This window comes from Diabrotica undecimpunctata, unplaced genomic scaffold, assembly GCF_040954645.1.
Source record: "Diabrotica undecimpunctata isolate CICGRU unplaced genomic scaffold, icDiaUnde3 ctg00001787.1, whole genome shotgun sequence".
NCBI lineage: Eukaryota > Metazoa > Arthropoda > Insecta > Coleoptera > Chrysomelidae > Diabrotica > Diabrotica undecimpunctata.
In genome coordinates this window covers 5829-20876 of record NW_027312748.1, presented here as the reverse complement: position 1 = coordinate 20876, position 15048 = coordinate 5829, and the positions used below count along the sequence as shown (strand labels likewise).

The 15048-nt window shown below is 34.7% G+C and overlaps 3 protein-coding genes across 3 annotated transcripts; all 3 read left to right on the top strand.

Annotated features, from left to right (window-relative positions):
- Positions 1-310: 310 nt before the first annotated feature.
- LOC140431720 (uncharacterized) lies at positions 311-1318 on the top strand (the record flags this gene model as incomplete). The annotated part of the gene is made up of 1 exon (XM_072519603.1): positions 311-1318. A coding segment is annotated over one exon (822 nt), but the record flags the coding sequence as incomplete, so codon positions are not given.
- A 9855-nt stretch (positions 1319-11173) lies between these two features.
- On the top strand, positions 11174-11869 carry LOC140431719 (protein FAM200B-like). Its single transcript, XM_072519602.1, has 2 exons — positions 11174-11380; positions 11699-11869. The coding sequence occupies exons 1-2, from the start codon at positions 11174-11176 to the stop codon at positions 11867-11869; spliced, it is 378 nt and encodes a 125-aa protein (XP_072375703.1).
- A 15-nt stretch (positions 11870-11884) lies between these two features.
- Positions 11885-12286, top strand: LOC140431721 (zinc finger MYM-type protein 6-like). Its single transcript, XM_072519605.1, has one exon. The coding sequence runs from the start codon at positions 11885-11887 to the stop codon at positions 12284-12286; it is 402 nt and encodes a 133-aa protein (XP_072375706.1).
- The last annotated feature ends 2762 nt before the right edge of the window (positions 12287-15048 follow it).

Genomic DNA, 15048 nt, shown 5'->3' with positions numbered 1-15048 from the left:
TTAACTTTTGTGGATATTCAATTAGATATACAGTGCAGTAATTTCGTATATTTAACAAAAGAATATACTAGAAAAGTATTTATATTAAAATCAGTAGCCTTAGTCTACTGTGGTGTCTTACGCTTCTACAGCATTAATGAAAATAATACAGTTTTTACTTACTTTTAAACATCCTTGACCATTATAATTTATAAATTTTCATTCATTCAATTCCATTATTTTTTTTATAATATTGGTAAATTTGGTATATTTTGTATCGTTGTAGCATAAATAGTATTTAAAGATTTTAACATGTTAATTTTTTTTTCAGATTCTCCTTTCTTGCACTTTTGCTATCTCTCAAGCAGGATTTGCTTCTCACTACAACTTCTATCCCCAGCACTATCCAGTTATAGGACCTGATGGTCATCCTGTAGAAACGCACGAAGTGCAAGCAGCTAAAGCTGCCCATTTAGCAGCTCACGCAGCAGCTAAATACCAGAGTGCTCCTTTGGCTCAATATGGATACGCTTCTCATAACGCTCTTCCCGTAGATACACCCGAAGTAGCTGCTGCCAAATTACAACACTACCATGACTACGCTGTCGCTGCTCAAAGGAATGGCGTTCATGCTTATGCTCCGGTTGTAGCTGTTGGACATGGCCAACCAATAGATACACCTGAAGTTCAATTAGCTAAAGCTGCCCATTTTGCTGCTCATGCTGAAGCTGCTGCCCGTTCCTACGGACATGGACACTACAGAAGGCGCCGTGGAATCTACGATTTTCACATCCCTGTTCTAGATCACAATGGAGTTCCAGTAGAAACCCCTGAAGTACAAGCTGCCAAAGCCCACCACTTCGCTGAATATTCTAAAGTATTGAGCCGCCCAGGACAAAACATTCCTGATACTCAGGACTATAACAATGGCGGTGCTGGACATTACGCTGCTGCTCAATATGCTCCAGCTGCTTACTCTCACGTTCCTGTTTCTCACGAACCACTTTACTACAGAGGACCTGGAGGCCCACCAGCTCAAATTGGTCCCGATGGACAACCAATTGAAACTCCTGAAGTACAAGCCGCCAAAGCTGCTCATTTTGCTGCCTATCAAGCGGTACAGTCAGGACATCCAGGTCACTACCACTATTAGTTCAAAATTTTCGTTATAAGAGCGACTGGAGTTTGTGACTCCAAGATATTTCTTGGAGTTTCACATAGCCAAGGGCCTGCTGTTGGACAAAAGTGATATATTTTTGTATTTAGTATAATTATTTTATAAAGAATTGTTAACCTATAAAAGACTTACTTATCAATAAAATGTTAACGATATAAATAATACCAATCTTTTTTAACCTTAACTACAATGCAAATATACATTGAAATATATAGATAAATTGTGGATAGATTTTTAACGAATAAGACTGATTGGAAGCACGACACAAAGTATGTAGCAAAGATTCTGCTTATAACTCTGAGATAGCGCGTTGGAGGAAGTTATATTCAAGAGAAATTCTAAAGAAGATTCTCTAAAAAGAGAAGGCCATAATATTTTTATATGGATATCAATAACAAATAGTACTACATTTAATAATTATAAATTCTTTATGTGGTTGTTTTCAGAAGATCTATTAAATGAAATAACTTTCCAAAGTAATTTATAAGCTCAGAAATTAGGTGGTACAACACAATGTTTGCCAATAACTAGAATTTAAATGGAAGTTTTTATTGAAATCAATATTTTGATAAGAATTAAAACTGCCAGCTCTAAAAGACTTCTGGTTCTCAAATTTAGAGATGAGAGATACTCATATTTCCAATAAAATAAAATGTTGTGCACATTACTCCTAGTGGTTAATATCAATATGAAGAAAAGAGGAGAGCTTGGTTATGATAAACTTTTTAAAATTAGACCTCTTTTGAACAAGCTATTGAAAACTTTAAGTTACCACTACGAACCCACTGGGAATCAGTCCATCGATATGATTCAAAAAAAGGATTAACCCCGTCAATATGAAAAAAGGAGGGGCGGGTTATGATAAACGCTTTAAGATTAGACCTCTGTTGAAGTTATTGGAAACTCTCAGTTACCACTACGAACCCACTGAGAATCAGTCGATCAAAGGAAGATCTTTACCCCGTCAATATATGTCTATGAAGCCCATAAAAGAAAGGCTATAAGGTCTGGGTTGAATCAGATCACAGTTCGGAATATATACGGGTAAACGTGAGTAAAAACTGAGAAAACCTTACAAAAACGGGTTTTCATGAATTTGTCTCAAAGACAGTTATAGAAAATTATATTTTGATAGTTATTTTACTTTCTTGCCACTTATGAGTGATTGAAAAAATCAAAAATTTATGGATGTGGTACAGTTTGCAAGGATATCAAAGGACTCCTTAGTGAGTTTCCTACAAATAAAGTAATGACTAGAGGACGATTTGACTAGAGAAGCAACTATGACGTAAAAAGGTAAGAAAACAATATTTTTGTAGTAATGTAGTAAACACTGAAAGAGATATGGCCCTTTAAGAAATAACTTGTTCACTCTTATAAGCAGAAAATATCAAAGCAGAAATAAGCATAAAGAGCAAAAAATCGTACTTGCACATTTTTTGGCATTTTGTAGATCTGTAGACGAACAAAAACTAAAATTGACTACAGGTTCCCTGTCTCTCATTGGCTTATAGGAGTTAAAGGTATTAGAAAGAGACCTAAAAATAGCAGGAACAAGTTATAGTTAGTTAAAGAGGCATTTTTCAGTCGAGACGAACTTGGCTTTAGCTCAAAATATGCCATCTCATGGAAATCCACAGTGTTGTGCCCTTTGCAGCTCTAAAAAAGAACCACAGAGAAGTAGACAACAGTGTTTCACTTGTAATGTAAGACTACCTCTATGATAAAATTTTTTTTTTATGTTGTACCATCAGGTCTGACCGTGAAACGACAACGACATTTTTGAAAAACCAAAATTTATGTATTTTGTGTTTTGTTATTTTGCATTCTATGAATCCATGATTCTAATGCTTCAATTGCGTTTATTCTTCATACTACTGCTCCATACAAGACTACACACCAAACATAGGACTTAATAATTTTTTTGTCTTAACAATTTATTGCATGAATTTAGTTTATGTTAGTTTTTGACAAAATAAAAAAAAATTATAAAAAAGTCACGTAACAAAAGGCAAACCATACATAAATTACAAGGGAAATTATATTCCTGGTAAACAGTTAGGTCCACCTTGCAGTTAATTTTACTTACATAATAATTTCGCGTATATTAATTTATTGATTTTTCCTTTTTTTAAAGTGCAAACGAAAATGTTTTGACAAATTTGCTAACGAGGAATTGCAAGAAAATTTAAGACGTTTTTATTTTTTGGATTGTAAACATAACCAAGACATATTTTGCAAGGACTAATAGAAGTTTGCTACATACAGAGGCGGCGCGCTAGGATTCATGTTGGAAATAGACGGAAGTTCAATGCCTTTAAATATTATACATATAAAAGCACTGTTAGAACTAAAGTTTGTTTAAATTCCTTTATTTTAGTGTTTGCTATTACTAAAAATTGAAATAGAATGCTTAGAGATCTTCCTGTTCTCGGAAAACCTCCAACAGATCTGCGTGGTCTTAATCCAAGTGTCAATAAATTAAAAGAAGATGTCCAATCGGCCATTCGCTAGCATGTCAAATCATTTCCGGTTAAAATCAGTCATTATTCCAATCAAGAAATTAAATACCTTGACAGTCAATTAAATCTTAAAATAATGTTTGACTGATTTAAAAAGAAACATATTCGAAAGAGGTTCGAAACCAAATCAAAACACACCCGACTACTCTGGCAATTATAGAAAAAATAATTACCAGAGTATGCTACTAGAGACATCTAGTGAGGAAAGATGAAGTTAAAAATTATTTTTTCTATAATTGCCAGAGTAGTCGGTGTGTTTTGATTTGGTTTGAGTCTTCTTACAAACTCTCTCTGATGACGGGTAGACCCAGAAAACACGTGTTAGGGAGTGGTAAGAGACTCAAATTAAATCGAAACGCAAACTCTTTCGAATATGTTTCTTTTTAAATAAGTCAAACGTTATTTTAAGATTTAATTGACTGTCAAGGTATTTAATTTCTTGATTGGAATAATGACTGATTTTAACCGAAAATGATTTGACATGCTGGCGAACGGCCGATTGGACATCTTGGACTCAAATTAGATCGAAACGCAACCATTTTCGTATATTTATCGTCCTTACTCGACGCGATGAGTACAAGAATGATGGTAATTTATATGGGTAAATTGTTGATGCATCATCATCATCATCATTCAATCTTCGCTTATCCACTGCTGGACATAGATCTCCCTCATAATTTTCCATCTCTTTCGATCTTGTGCCTCTTGCATCCAATTCCTATGACAACGTTTTAGATCGTCAGTCCAACGTGTTGGTGGACGACCTCTACTTCGGTAGGCATCATCTCTTGGTCTCCATTCCAGTATCCGCTTTGTCCATCTATTGTCTGTCATTCGAGCCACGTGACCTGCCAGTTCCATTTTAGTGTTGCTACTCTCTCTACTGCATCAGCCACTCCTGTTCTTTGTCGTAGCTGGCGATTTGGGATCTTGTCTCGTAGTGAAACGCCCAACATAGCACGCTCCATCGCCCTTTGACACACACGGATCTTTTGAACTGTTTGTTGATGCAGTGGAATATAAATATTCCCAGCATTGCTCTTAATGACTTGATTAAGCGTAAGTATACAATTTACTTTAATTGCTATCGACACATTTAACTTCATCAAGAAACATATTGTGTTAAAAATAAGTTATCCTTATTACACGAGATTTTTGAGAGAAAACTTATCTCTTAGATTTGGTCGACCACAAGTTGATGTCTGTTTAACTTATGAGACATTGAATAATAAGATAAAAGACCCCAATTTAAATGACACCGCCAAACGAGCAGCAGTATCGGAACTTATGGTTCATAAGCGTCGGAGTAAAAAATTTTACACCAAATTGACAAATGAAAGTGTAGGTCCCAACAATGGTAACATATTAGCATTAACATTCGACTTTATGCAGAATATGCAGTTGCCAAAAAAAAACTTGTAGGGGAGGTCTTTTATTATCAACAATTAACAGTATCTGTATTCTGTATCCACAATATCAAAGACAATACTGCTAGAATGTTTCTTTACCATGCAGGAGAAGATAAAAAACCGGTAATGAAATTTGTTCGTTTCTTTTGGATTACCTAAACAAAATTTCAGACAATATAAACGAACTTCATTTATATAGTGACAACTGCTGGGGACAAAATAAAAATCACAAACTCATTCGCATGCTCCTTTCTCTAACGGACAGTGCTAGATTTTCGAAAATTATACACTGTTCAGTTAGAGGACATTCCTTTCTCCAGTGTGATAGAGATTTTGCAGCTGTAAAAAGAAACATGAGAAAATTCGATTTAATTTTTACGGTCCATCAAATAATCGAAATGATTATAACTAGCAGTATCATGTAAAAATTTTCTGTAAAAGTATTAAAAACAGAAGATCTGATTAATTTTAAAGTTTGGTGGCCTACTTTATATAAGAAAAACTGCATATCAGAAGAAACTGCTTTCAGAAGTACAGCACACAATGCAAAAGTATATTTTAATATCAGCAAATTTTCTCAGTTTATTTACGAAAGTGGAAAAGGGGGGATTGTTACTGCTTCCGAATTTATAGATGGCGCTTTCAAACATATATTTTAGCTACACCAGCCTGGAAAAATTGATATCGTTTTACCGTTGAAACCTGACTATCTATTAGAAAAAGTGCCCATCAAATTGAAAAAAATGAAGGACATAAAAAAAAAGTTCAGTAAATATTAAAGAACAATGCAAAGAATTTTATAATTTAATACTTCTTTAGCCTAATGCTGCTAATAAATAACTGTTTGGAGTTTTTTGTAAGGTTTATAAATAAAATTTAGCATATGAGTTAAATTTATCTATTAATTTTATCAATGCTATGCAGAAAGCTCATACGTCCACTTAAAAAATGTATTACAAAAACTACAACTTTTATTTGTAAACCATTATTGTGCGGCGTTAAAAATACCTTTACTTACTATTTTCTAACCATCAAATTTACCGAAAATCTATGTTCGTTTACAATATAATTTTTTTGCATCTCCTGAACGTGTTTTGGACATGTGTTGTTTCTGGATATAACGATTCAATTTAGAATTAGCGATTTGATTTGTACGGATTGCTGCGATGCCTCATTTGTATGCCTCGTTTTGACAAATACGACACCAGTGGTATGTGGTATATTTGAAAAATAATTATCGTAAAAGAGTTTACGGTGTTTATTGGACGGTATTTCCCTTTTCAATCAAACTACAACATTACTAGCAGCTACCAAATTTCCTTCACACGGTAATTCTATGTAACCATCCTTTCCAGCCAAAATTTCAAAATTGTATGAAAAGCTTGAGATTTCTGAGGGAATCAAAATCTTGTACCCCCATTTATAAAGCTTTTTGGGATTGTATCTCTTCATACTCAAGATCGTAGAAGATGGAGGACTATACTGAATGCGGCGAAGGCTTACCCCGAGTTGTGAAGCCAGTTAAGAAAAAGAAGAAGAATAAAGCATTAAAAAATCCTACCAGCTTACTAAAAACAAACTATAAAATATTTCCTTTTTACAGTGGCAAAATTTACCTTTAGCGTACAGCTATTTGATTCCATTATGCAATAGAGGGTATTAGAATCCTGTAACATTTTTTTTATAATTAAAATAGTAAATGCTTTTTTAATCCATTTTCCCTTTTGAGATGCGGGTGGGCTCTGTCACCCTTGTTAAATTTTATTGGAACATCCGACTATTCAGGCGAGTCCTTTTTGATAACTTTGGTGAACAAAGTCGTAAAACTCTTTACGGTATCTTTTTGAAAGAACCTAATTCAAAAGGTTTTATCTTTTCTCACATTTCCAACTAGAAGAGTCCCGTTACTTACCTATAACTTTTCTATGTTCGGGTATCTTCCTAGAAATGGAAACAGTCTGTCATTTTAGTGGGGGTTGTTCCATCTTTTTTTCGGAAGCTTGGTAAATTGTTAGAGGAAGAAAATCACTTCTGGCAGGGCACTCTACGAGTAAAGACGCTTGCTTATGTTATCGTTATCTGTGAATTTTTTCTTTAAGTGTGTATACACTTAAATATTTGAAATATCTTAATCTAATACCATATTAGATTAACTATTGTTATAAAATACATTTATTTTAATTAACTTCAGTGCTTGATACTAGTAAAGTATAGTAGAATCAGTGAAACAGCGCAGCAGTCATCGAGATTTATTGTAAGTTATCGTTATCATATTACCTTCAGTTATCTGGACGAATAATATTGAAATAATATTACCCAATCCTGGACGAATCTGCGTCAACCATTTCTTCACCTGTAGTTAAGGTTAACTACCGATTTAACAATTCAATTAAAAGAACATTTAATGCTTTCATATGAACTTTCAATCGGCTATTAGGAACTTCTCATAAATAACAATTACGAATATTGAATTTTCAGTAAGAACAGTTATTAATTAAACTAAAAACAGTGCAAGACAGACAGTTAACTTACAACCACGTGCGGGTTGGTTTCTTTTGTATACTACAAAATTCTTGTATTCTTTTTATGTTCTTTTGAATTTAAATTTAAATAATTTTGAAATGTACTGTAGTCGTTATCTCCAGATAAGCCCATAAACAGCAAAGAGAGATTTCTTTAATTAGCTTTAGTTGAATTTGTTTTAAATACGAAAAAGAATATCAAGATATAAAAAATTGCATTCAGGCGGCCAAAGAGGCATTGGGGTACGAAGAAGCTGACAAAAGAAAAAATCCTGAGTGGTGGAACGAAGAAGTAGGAAAATTAATTAAAGACAAAAAAAAGCTTATCAAACATGGCTATCCACGAAAGACTCAGAAAACCGCAGAATTTACAGCAGACTCAACAGGGAAGCAAAGAAGGAAGTCACTAAAAGAAAAAACGAAATGTGGGGACAGAAATGCGAAGAGATGGACCGATGTTTAGGAGGAACCAAAGTGACACAAGCTTGGAAATTAATAAAAAGTATTAGAAAAGAAAGAAAAGATGAGGGAAATATAAACCTGATTCAAAATAAAAAGTGGGAAAAATATTACGAAACGCTATTAACAGAAAGTAGGCACGAAGTTATGGAAAGACCTGACCATATGTCAGTGACAGAAAACTCAGAGGTGCATAAGATAAACAAAGAAGAACTGAAAAAAGAATTGAAACAAATGAAAAATGGAAAAACACCCGGGCCTGGAGACATTCCCATCGAGTTGGTGAAACATGGACCGGATGCTCTTTTGGAAAGCTTAGTGAATATTTTTAATAAATGCTTAATTGAAGGCCAAACGATTCCAGACGATTGGAATTTGGCCCACATTAGCCCCATTTATAAAAAGGGAGACAGAAAAGAATGCGGAAATTATAGAGGCATTAGTGTAACTAGCTCGCTGGGAAGGTTATATGGTCGTATATTGAAAAGGAGAATAGAAGAGGAGTATAAAGAAATTGAAGAACAAAGTGGCTTCAGAGCAGGAAGATCGTGCGTGAAATTGAAAAACGAACAGCTCGAAACCTCCCTACGCAGGAGGAGACCTCTCCCTGGAGAAGGCTTATGATACAGTTCCTTTAAAACTCTTATTTAGTGTCTTGACGAAAACGGACCTTAGTAAAACATATCTAAAAGCAATACTGAACATCTATAAATGTCCTCAAAGCACTGTAAAAACAGAAAATACTTTCTCAAGGGTATTTACAGTAACGAAAGGCTTGAGACAAGGATGTTGTCTTTCCCCCACCCTATTCAAAATATATATCCAAGAAGCACTGCACCAGTGGAGACAAAAATGTGCGGGAATGGGGTTGAAGCTTAACAATCATTATCTGACAACGCTGTTCTTTGCAGATGATCAAGTACTAATTGCAAGCTGTGAAGAAGATGCAGATTATATGCTTAGAAAGCTTAAAGATGAATACGAAAAATGGGGGATGAGTATGAATATGTCTAAAACAGAATATATGCGAATAGGCAGTGAAGACGAAGACCCGGATTTGGAAATTAGACAGATGAAAAGGTGCTACGAATACAAATATTTGGGAAGTATTATCTGCAGTAAAGGAACAACGGAAAGAGATATAGACTATAGAGTGCAACAAGGCAGAAAGACTGTTCAAATTCTGAATTCGATACTTTGGTCCAACAAAGCTACTATGAGAACTAAAATGACTATCTACAAAGTAATTGTAGAGCCCATTGAAAAGTTGACACGGTTGAAATGGCGCCCTTTTTCTATCTTATCTTATCTTTGGTAATTTTACCCATCTATCTTTTTGTTTATTTCTGTATCTTTTCTAATATATCTTATCCTGTCCTATCTTTACTTATTTCGTCCGTTAAACCCATTGCCGGTTCCAAAAGCTAGTTTCAAACCCAGGACTCGCTCTCCACCAACCATCTGGCTGTCGTCCGCAGTGTTTTCATTGGTGACCTTTCTAGCACCATCCAAAAAAGGTTTCCGAGGTTACAATTCCTTGTCTATTTATTTAATTATTCTTGGTTGATTTTTGACCCAAGAGAAGCTAGGTCACTTCGCTAAATGGTAATAGGTAACGCATAAGCCTCGCAGTGCAGAAACTGCACTGCAGAAGAAAAATATTAGCAGAAAAACAGTTAAACATGATTTTACGTATAGGGCCTCTGTATATTCGCTTATACATATTTTATCCTAACAGTACTCATCAGAGCGTTTGTTATAGAAGTTCTGAACGTGAAAACAAATATTTTCCGTAGAAAAGAAGCAACAATAATTTCACGAATTTTGCGAATCGCGAAACTATAATGGTATTTTAAGCGGCCAGTTATAGAAATCTACGAATTTTTAGTTTCGCGATTTAAGAAAAATATTATTTGTTAACATTATAGAATTAAAAACATATTTTTATACGCCATATTTATATATTAAATGCATTACATAAATTTGTCATCCAAACATAACAGAATAACTTGTTTATGTCATTACCTGTTTATATCTCAATTTGTTTTTAAATTCCAGATTTATTTATAGTTGCGCTACACATGTTTTAATTACGCGGAACCAATAAAGTTGGTCAAAAATTTTAATATACGTCAACTGAATCGTGAATTATCGTTGCGCCGTTTTATTAATAAAATTATATAATACACATTTCAGGGTGACATAAATTCCTCGAAGCATAACGTCAACATGAATTTTCCAAAATAAAATCGAAGCAAAGTATTTAAATAGTTCACGCACGAGTTGGTAAGTACCTTTATTCAGCATTATACTCTGCGACTTGCTCGTGAAATTAGAAATTATCCGTATATACTTAACAAATACCGTCTGAAAATAAATCTTTTAATAAGCAATGGCACGCCTTACGTTAACTTCAGGGCTTATATCGATTTTACCCTCCTAGTCGTCATTATTCGAAACCAATTTTATTGTTATTGCTATAATCACATAACTTGTTACCAACCCAATGTGTGTAATACCTCAAATGCGTATCAGAACCTTTTTAGTATTATTATTTTTTGTTTCAAAAAATACTTACCTGTGAAAAACAGACCTTCTGTGAATGTCAACCATTTGATTCATAAACGTGTTCAATCAAGTTATGAAAATTTATTAGATTAACTCTTTCAGTACTGCTTTTTTTTAGCAGTATATTTGAGATATTCAGGGGGCGATAAAGCGAAGGGGGCGATATGGGGGGCGACAGAGAAAAGGGGGCGATAAGGGGGGCGTTTAGCATCCGGAAAACGAGAAATGGGTAATTGAGAAAAATAAGAAAAGAGAAAAAAAATATAATACTTTCGATCGGATATCCATAGGATAATAAAAAGTAAATATATGTATACCAATGCAGGTAATAATAACACAAACATCTCGTCTAGTCACAGATCTTGTCGAACACGAGGCGTCACAATATTAGAATCATTATTAGTCACAATGTTAGAATTCGGACAGAGACGTCGACGCGTGGCAATATAATTATTTATTGAGAATTGCAAGATAGTGTTTTTATTCTTTGCCTTCTCAATAAGTTGTAATTAATTACGCTTTTGTTTTGCTCTCAAAATGTCAGCACCTAAAAAAAAGTGCCGGCAGTACTCAACGGAGTATTTGAAATATGGATTCATTGAATTGCCAGGAAATAAGAATCTACCATTGTGTCTTATTTGTGCAAAATCTTTGTCAAACGAATCCATGAAGCCACCTCGTCTTATGGATCACTTGAAAAGGATTCATCCAGAGAAGTCAGACAGACCCGTCCAATATTTTGCGGTGAGTAAAAGTCTTTTGTTTGTAGGATGTAATTTTTCCATGTACAGTTACAATCATTGAATAGTTCACAGACTTACGTATCTAGGAGCCTATTTTTTAAATTTTTACCCCGTTTAAACGCACCTTTTACGTCAAAAGTATTACAATGTAAAAATTAAAGTGTAAACTATTTAGTGATCGTAACTGTACCTAGGTATCAACATATTATAATTATTTTTACTTTCTATTACCAAAAGTCAGACTGAAAGAAACCTTTTTTAAACTTTATTACCATTACTTATATTAATTAAAGTGAATGTGTATTTCGTTCGTTTACAGGAGCTCAAGGCAAAGTATGAAAGGCGAGTTACTGTTGGGTCATTGATTGCAAAATCTACCAAGAAAAACGACAAGGGTTTACTTGCTTCCTACAAGGTATCATTCTTAATAGCAAAAAGTGGCAAGCCGCACACAATTGGAGAAGAACTCATCCTCCCAACTCTGAGATAGCGCGTAGTTGATACTATGTTGGTACCCAGTCAGGCCAGCCAAGTAACAGATGCAGTTCCTCTCCGCAATAATACTGTCTCCAGAAGGATTGATGAAATGGGAGCGAATGTCGAAGATGTTCTCTGCAACAAATTGAAAAGCAGAGAGTTTACTGTGCAACTTGACGAGAGTACCCTGAGTGACAGCATAGCTTTGCTGCTGTCATATGTCCGATTCATTGACGACAATGGAGAAATGGCCAAGGAAATGCTATTTGTTAGAAGTCTGATTACTGATACAAAAGGATCTTCCATATTTGAAGTCATTAAGAGATTTTTTGAGGAAAAAGAGATTCCCTTATTAAATATGATCGCCTGTGCTACTGACGATGCAGCAGCAATGACAGGACGCCATTGGGGATTTATTGCACATCTGTAACAAGTAGTACCTGGAATTTTGTGTGTTCACTGCGTCATTCACAGAGAGCATTTGGCTGCCAAGAATTTGAGTGGGAGGTTGCACGATTCTCTTCGACTTGTCATAGATGCGGTAAATAAAATTAAAGCAAAACCAAAGAATGATCGAATATTTCGTACACTTTGTGAAGAAAATATGAGATATTTAATATATTGCTACTACATACGGAAGTCCGCTGGCTTTCTAAAGGCAATTGCTTAAGGCGGTTCTTCAGTCTCATGGATACTGTTATTGAATTTCTTAATACTACTGACTCCACACTGAGTACAGAACTACAAGAGAAGCGAAATGAGATATTTAATACATTGCTACTACATACGGAAGTCCGCTGGCTTTCTAAAGGCAATTGCTTAAGGCGGTTCTTCAGTCTCATGGATACTGTTATTGAATTTCTTAATACTACTGACCCCACACTGAGTACAGAACTACAAGAGAAGCGAAATGACATCGCTTACTTATCAGATATTTTTCAAAAATTAAAGGAAATGAACCTGCAACTACAGGGGAAGAACATAAATATGGCCAAAGCGAAGGGAGTAGTCGGAGCATTCATTGACAAACTATCTATTTTTGAAGAAAATATGCAGAGAAGAGAGAGAAGAAAATATGCACCAAATTCCCCAACTTGAAATCTTCTTGTGGTGATTCGGAGGATCTTCAAACATATTGCCTCCACCTTCAAACACTGAAAGAAGATCTGCATCCCGATTCCAAGATTTGGCTAGTCTGAAAGTGCCAACTTGGTTTATCAATCCTTTCAGCGTGGAAGTTTCAACGGTATGTTCTTCTCTTCAAGAAAACTTGATTGATTTGAGACATGATGTTGAAATTGAAAGTTTGTTTCGGGAGTGTGGGTACGAAAGATTTTGGCCGCGGATAAAAGAAGTGTATCCAATCTTGTGGAATGCAATCAAATTATTATTATTGGCATTCCCCACAACATATCTAGTGAAGAAAGGTTTTAGTTCTGTGTGTATATTGAAAAACAGACAAAGAAATAGGCTCGACATAAAAGAAAGAGGGGATTTGAGGTTGTTATTAATTAACATTGAGCCAGACATAAAGAAATTATATGAGAGACACCAGGCCCAAGGAAGCCATTAACAATTCTTTTACACACATATAACCATTTATCATTTTACGAAATGTAAAAATAAATAAATATGTATACTTACCTTTTGTATAGATTCATTATTTGTTTCAATTGAATTGGGTGGGGGGGCGATTGTAGTATTTATAACTGGTGAAACCTGTCTAAGGGGGCGATCATGGGAAAAAGGTTGGGAACCACTGCTTTAGCCCACCTCAGGATGATGGTATTACCATCCGAAGCTTGAGTTAGTGACTCGTGACACTCCATTACTAAACCTGATGTGACACGTGGTCTATTCAAGGTTAGGAACGCTTGTCTGCTATCTGTGCAGATCATTATAGTTTTCCCTGCTATACCTTTTTGGGTTATCTCTTTTGCGGCTATGGAGATACCAGTCAGTTCTGTCTGAACTACGATGGCATTTTTGCCCATATCCCACTTTATTTTAAGGTTCAGTAATCTGGAGTATATCCCGCATCCTGAGTCTTCTTTCATTTTGGAGCCATCGGTGTATATGCAATAGGCATTTGCCACGTTTGTATCCATATACTGTCTTGTTTCAATTTTGTAGGGTTTTTTAAAGACAAACTTTCGTTCAATTGAGTCGCAGCCGCAGTTTTTTTTTGTATGGTGTAAAGACATGGACTTTAAATAAACAATTTCTCGATAAATTGGAAGCATTTGAAATGTGGACATATCGAAGAATGCTGAGAATCTCCTGAACAGACGGAATAACCAATGAAGAGGTACTAAGAAGAAGAGATAACAGCAGGAATATACTGGATTCCACAAAAATAAGGAAACTACAATATCTGGATCATACAACACGTAGTGACAGATAAGAATTTCTAAAACTAATAATGCAGGGAAATATTCTAAGAAGGCGCAGCATAGGTAGAAGAAGATTTTTCTGGCTGAGAAACCTCAGAGAATGGTTTGGGTGCAGCTGAACTGAACTCTTTCGGGCTATACAGGGTGTTTCAAAAAAAAGGTAACCCCGTCTCTAGGATAGGTAAAAAACTGAAAAATAATTGGGGTGTGCTTAGTAAAAATTTTTTGTAACGCCATCCGTTTTCAAGATACATGGCGTTAAAGAAAAAAAAAATTTTACGCATTTTTTACGATTTTGCCAAAACTACTGGCAACATTGTAATGAAATTTTATACGAATATGTTTTGGAAGCTGATACATCCCATAAATTTGTTTTTATATCTAATTCTCATAGAGGGCGCTAGTTACACGGAACGTACTAAGTATTAGTCAATATAACTTTTTTAAGAGTATAATTATTAATCAAAATTTCAAGTAAACTTAAACATCATTCAATTTTACACGAAAAAGGTACTCTTGGTAAAACTCGATACTGTGTACCGTTTTCGTAATATTTTTATTTGAAAATTATGAAGTAATAATTGATGCTGACAGTAATGATAAAGTTCTAATAGGTATACCTCTATTTTCTCCAAGTGTGCCATGGAAATCTGATATTTATTGATTGTTATGACGATAAATCAACAATAATTAGAGTTTTGAAACCTTGTTATTTGTAAAATCAAATCAAAATGTACTCAAATGTTGAATACACTGACATGTTATTAGCCTTAGGCGAATGTTTAGGATGTTCTAGTGC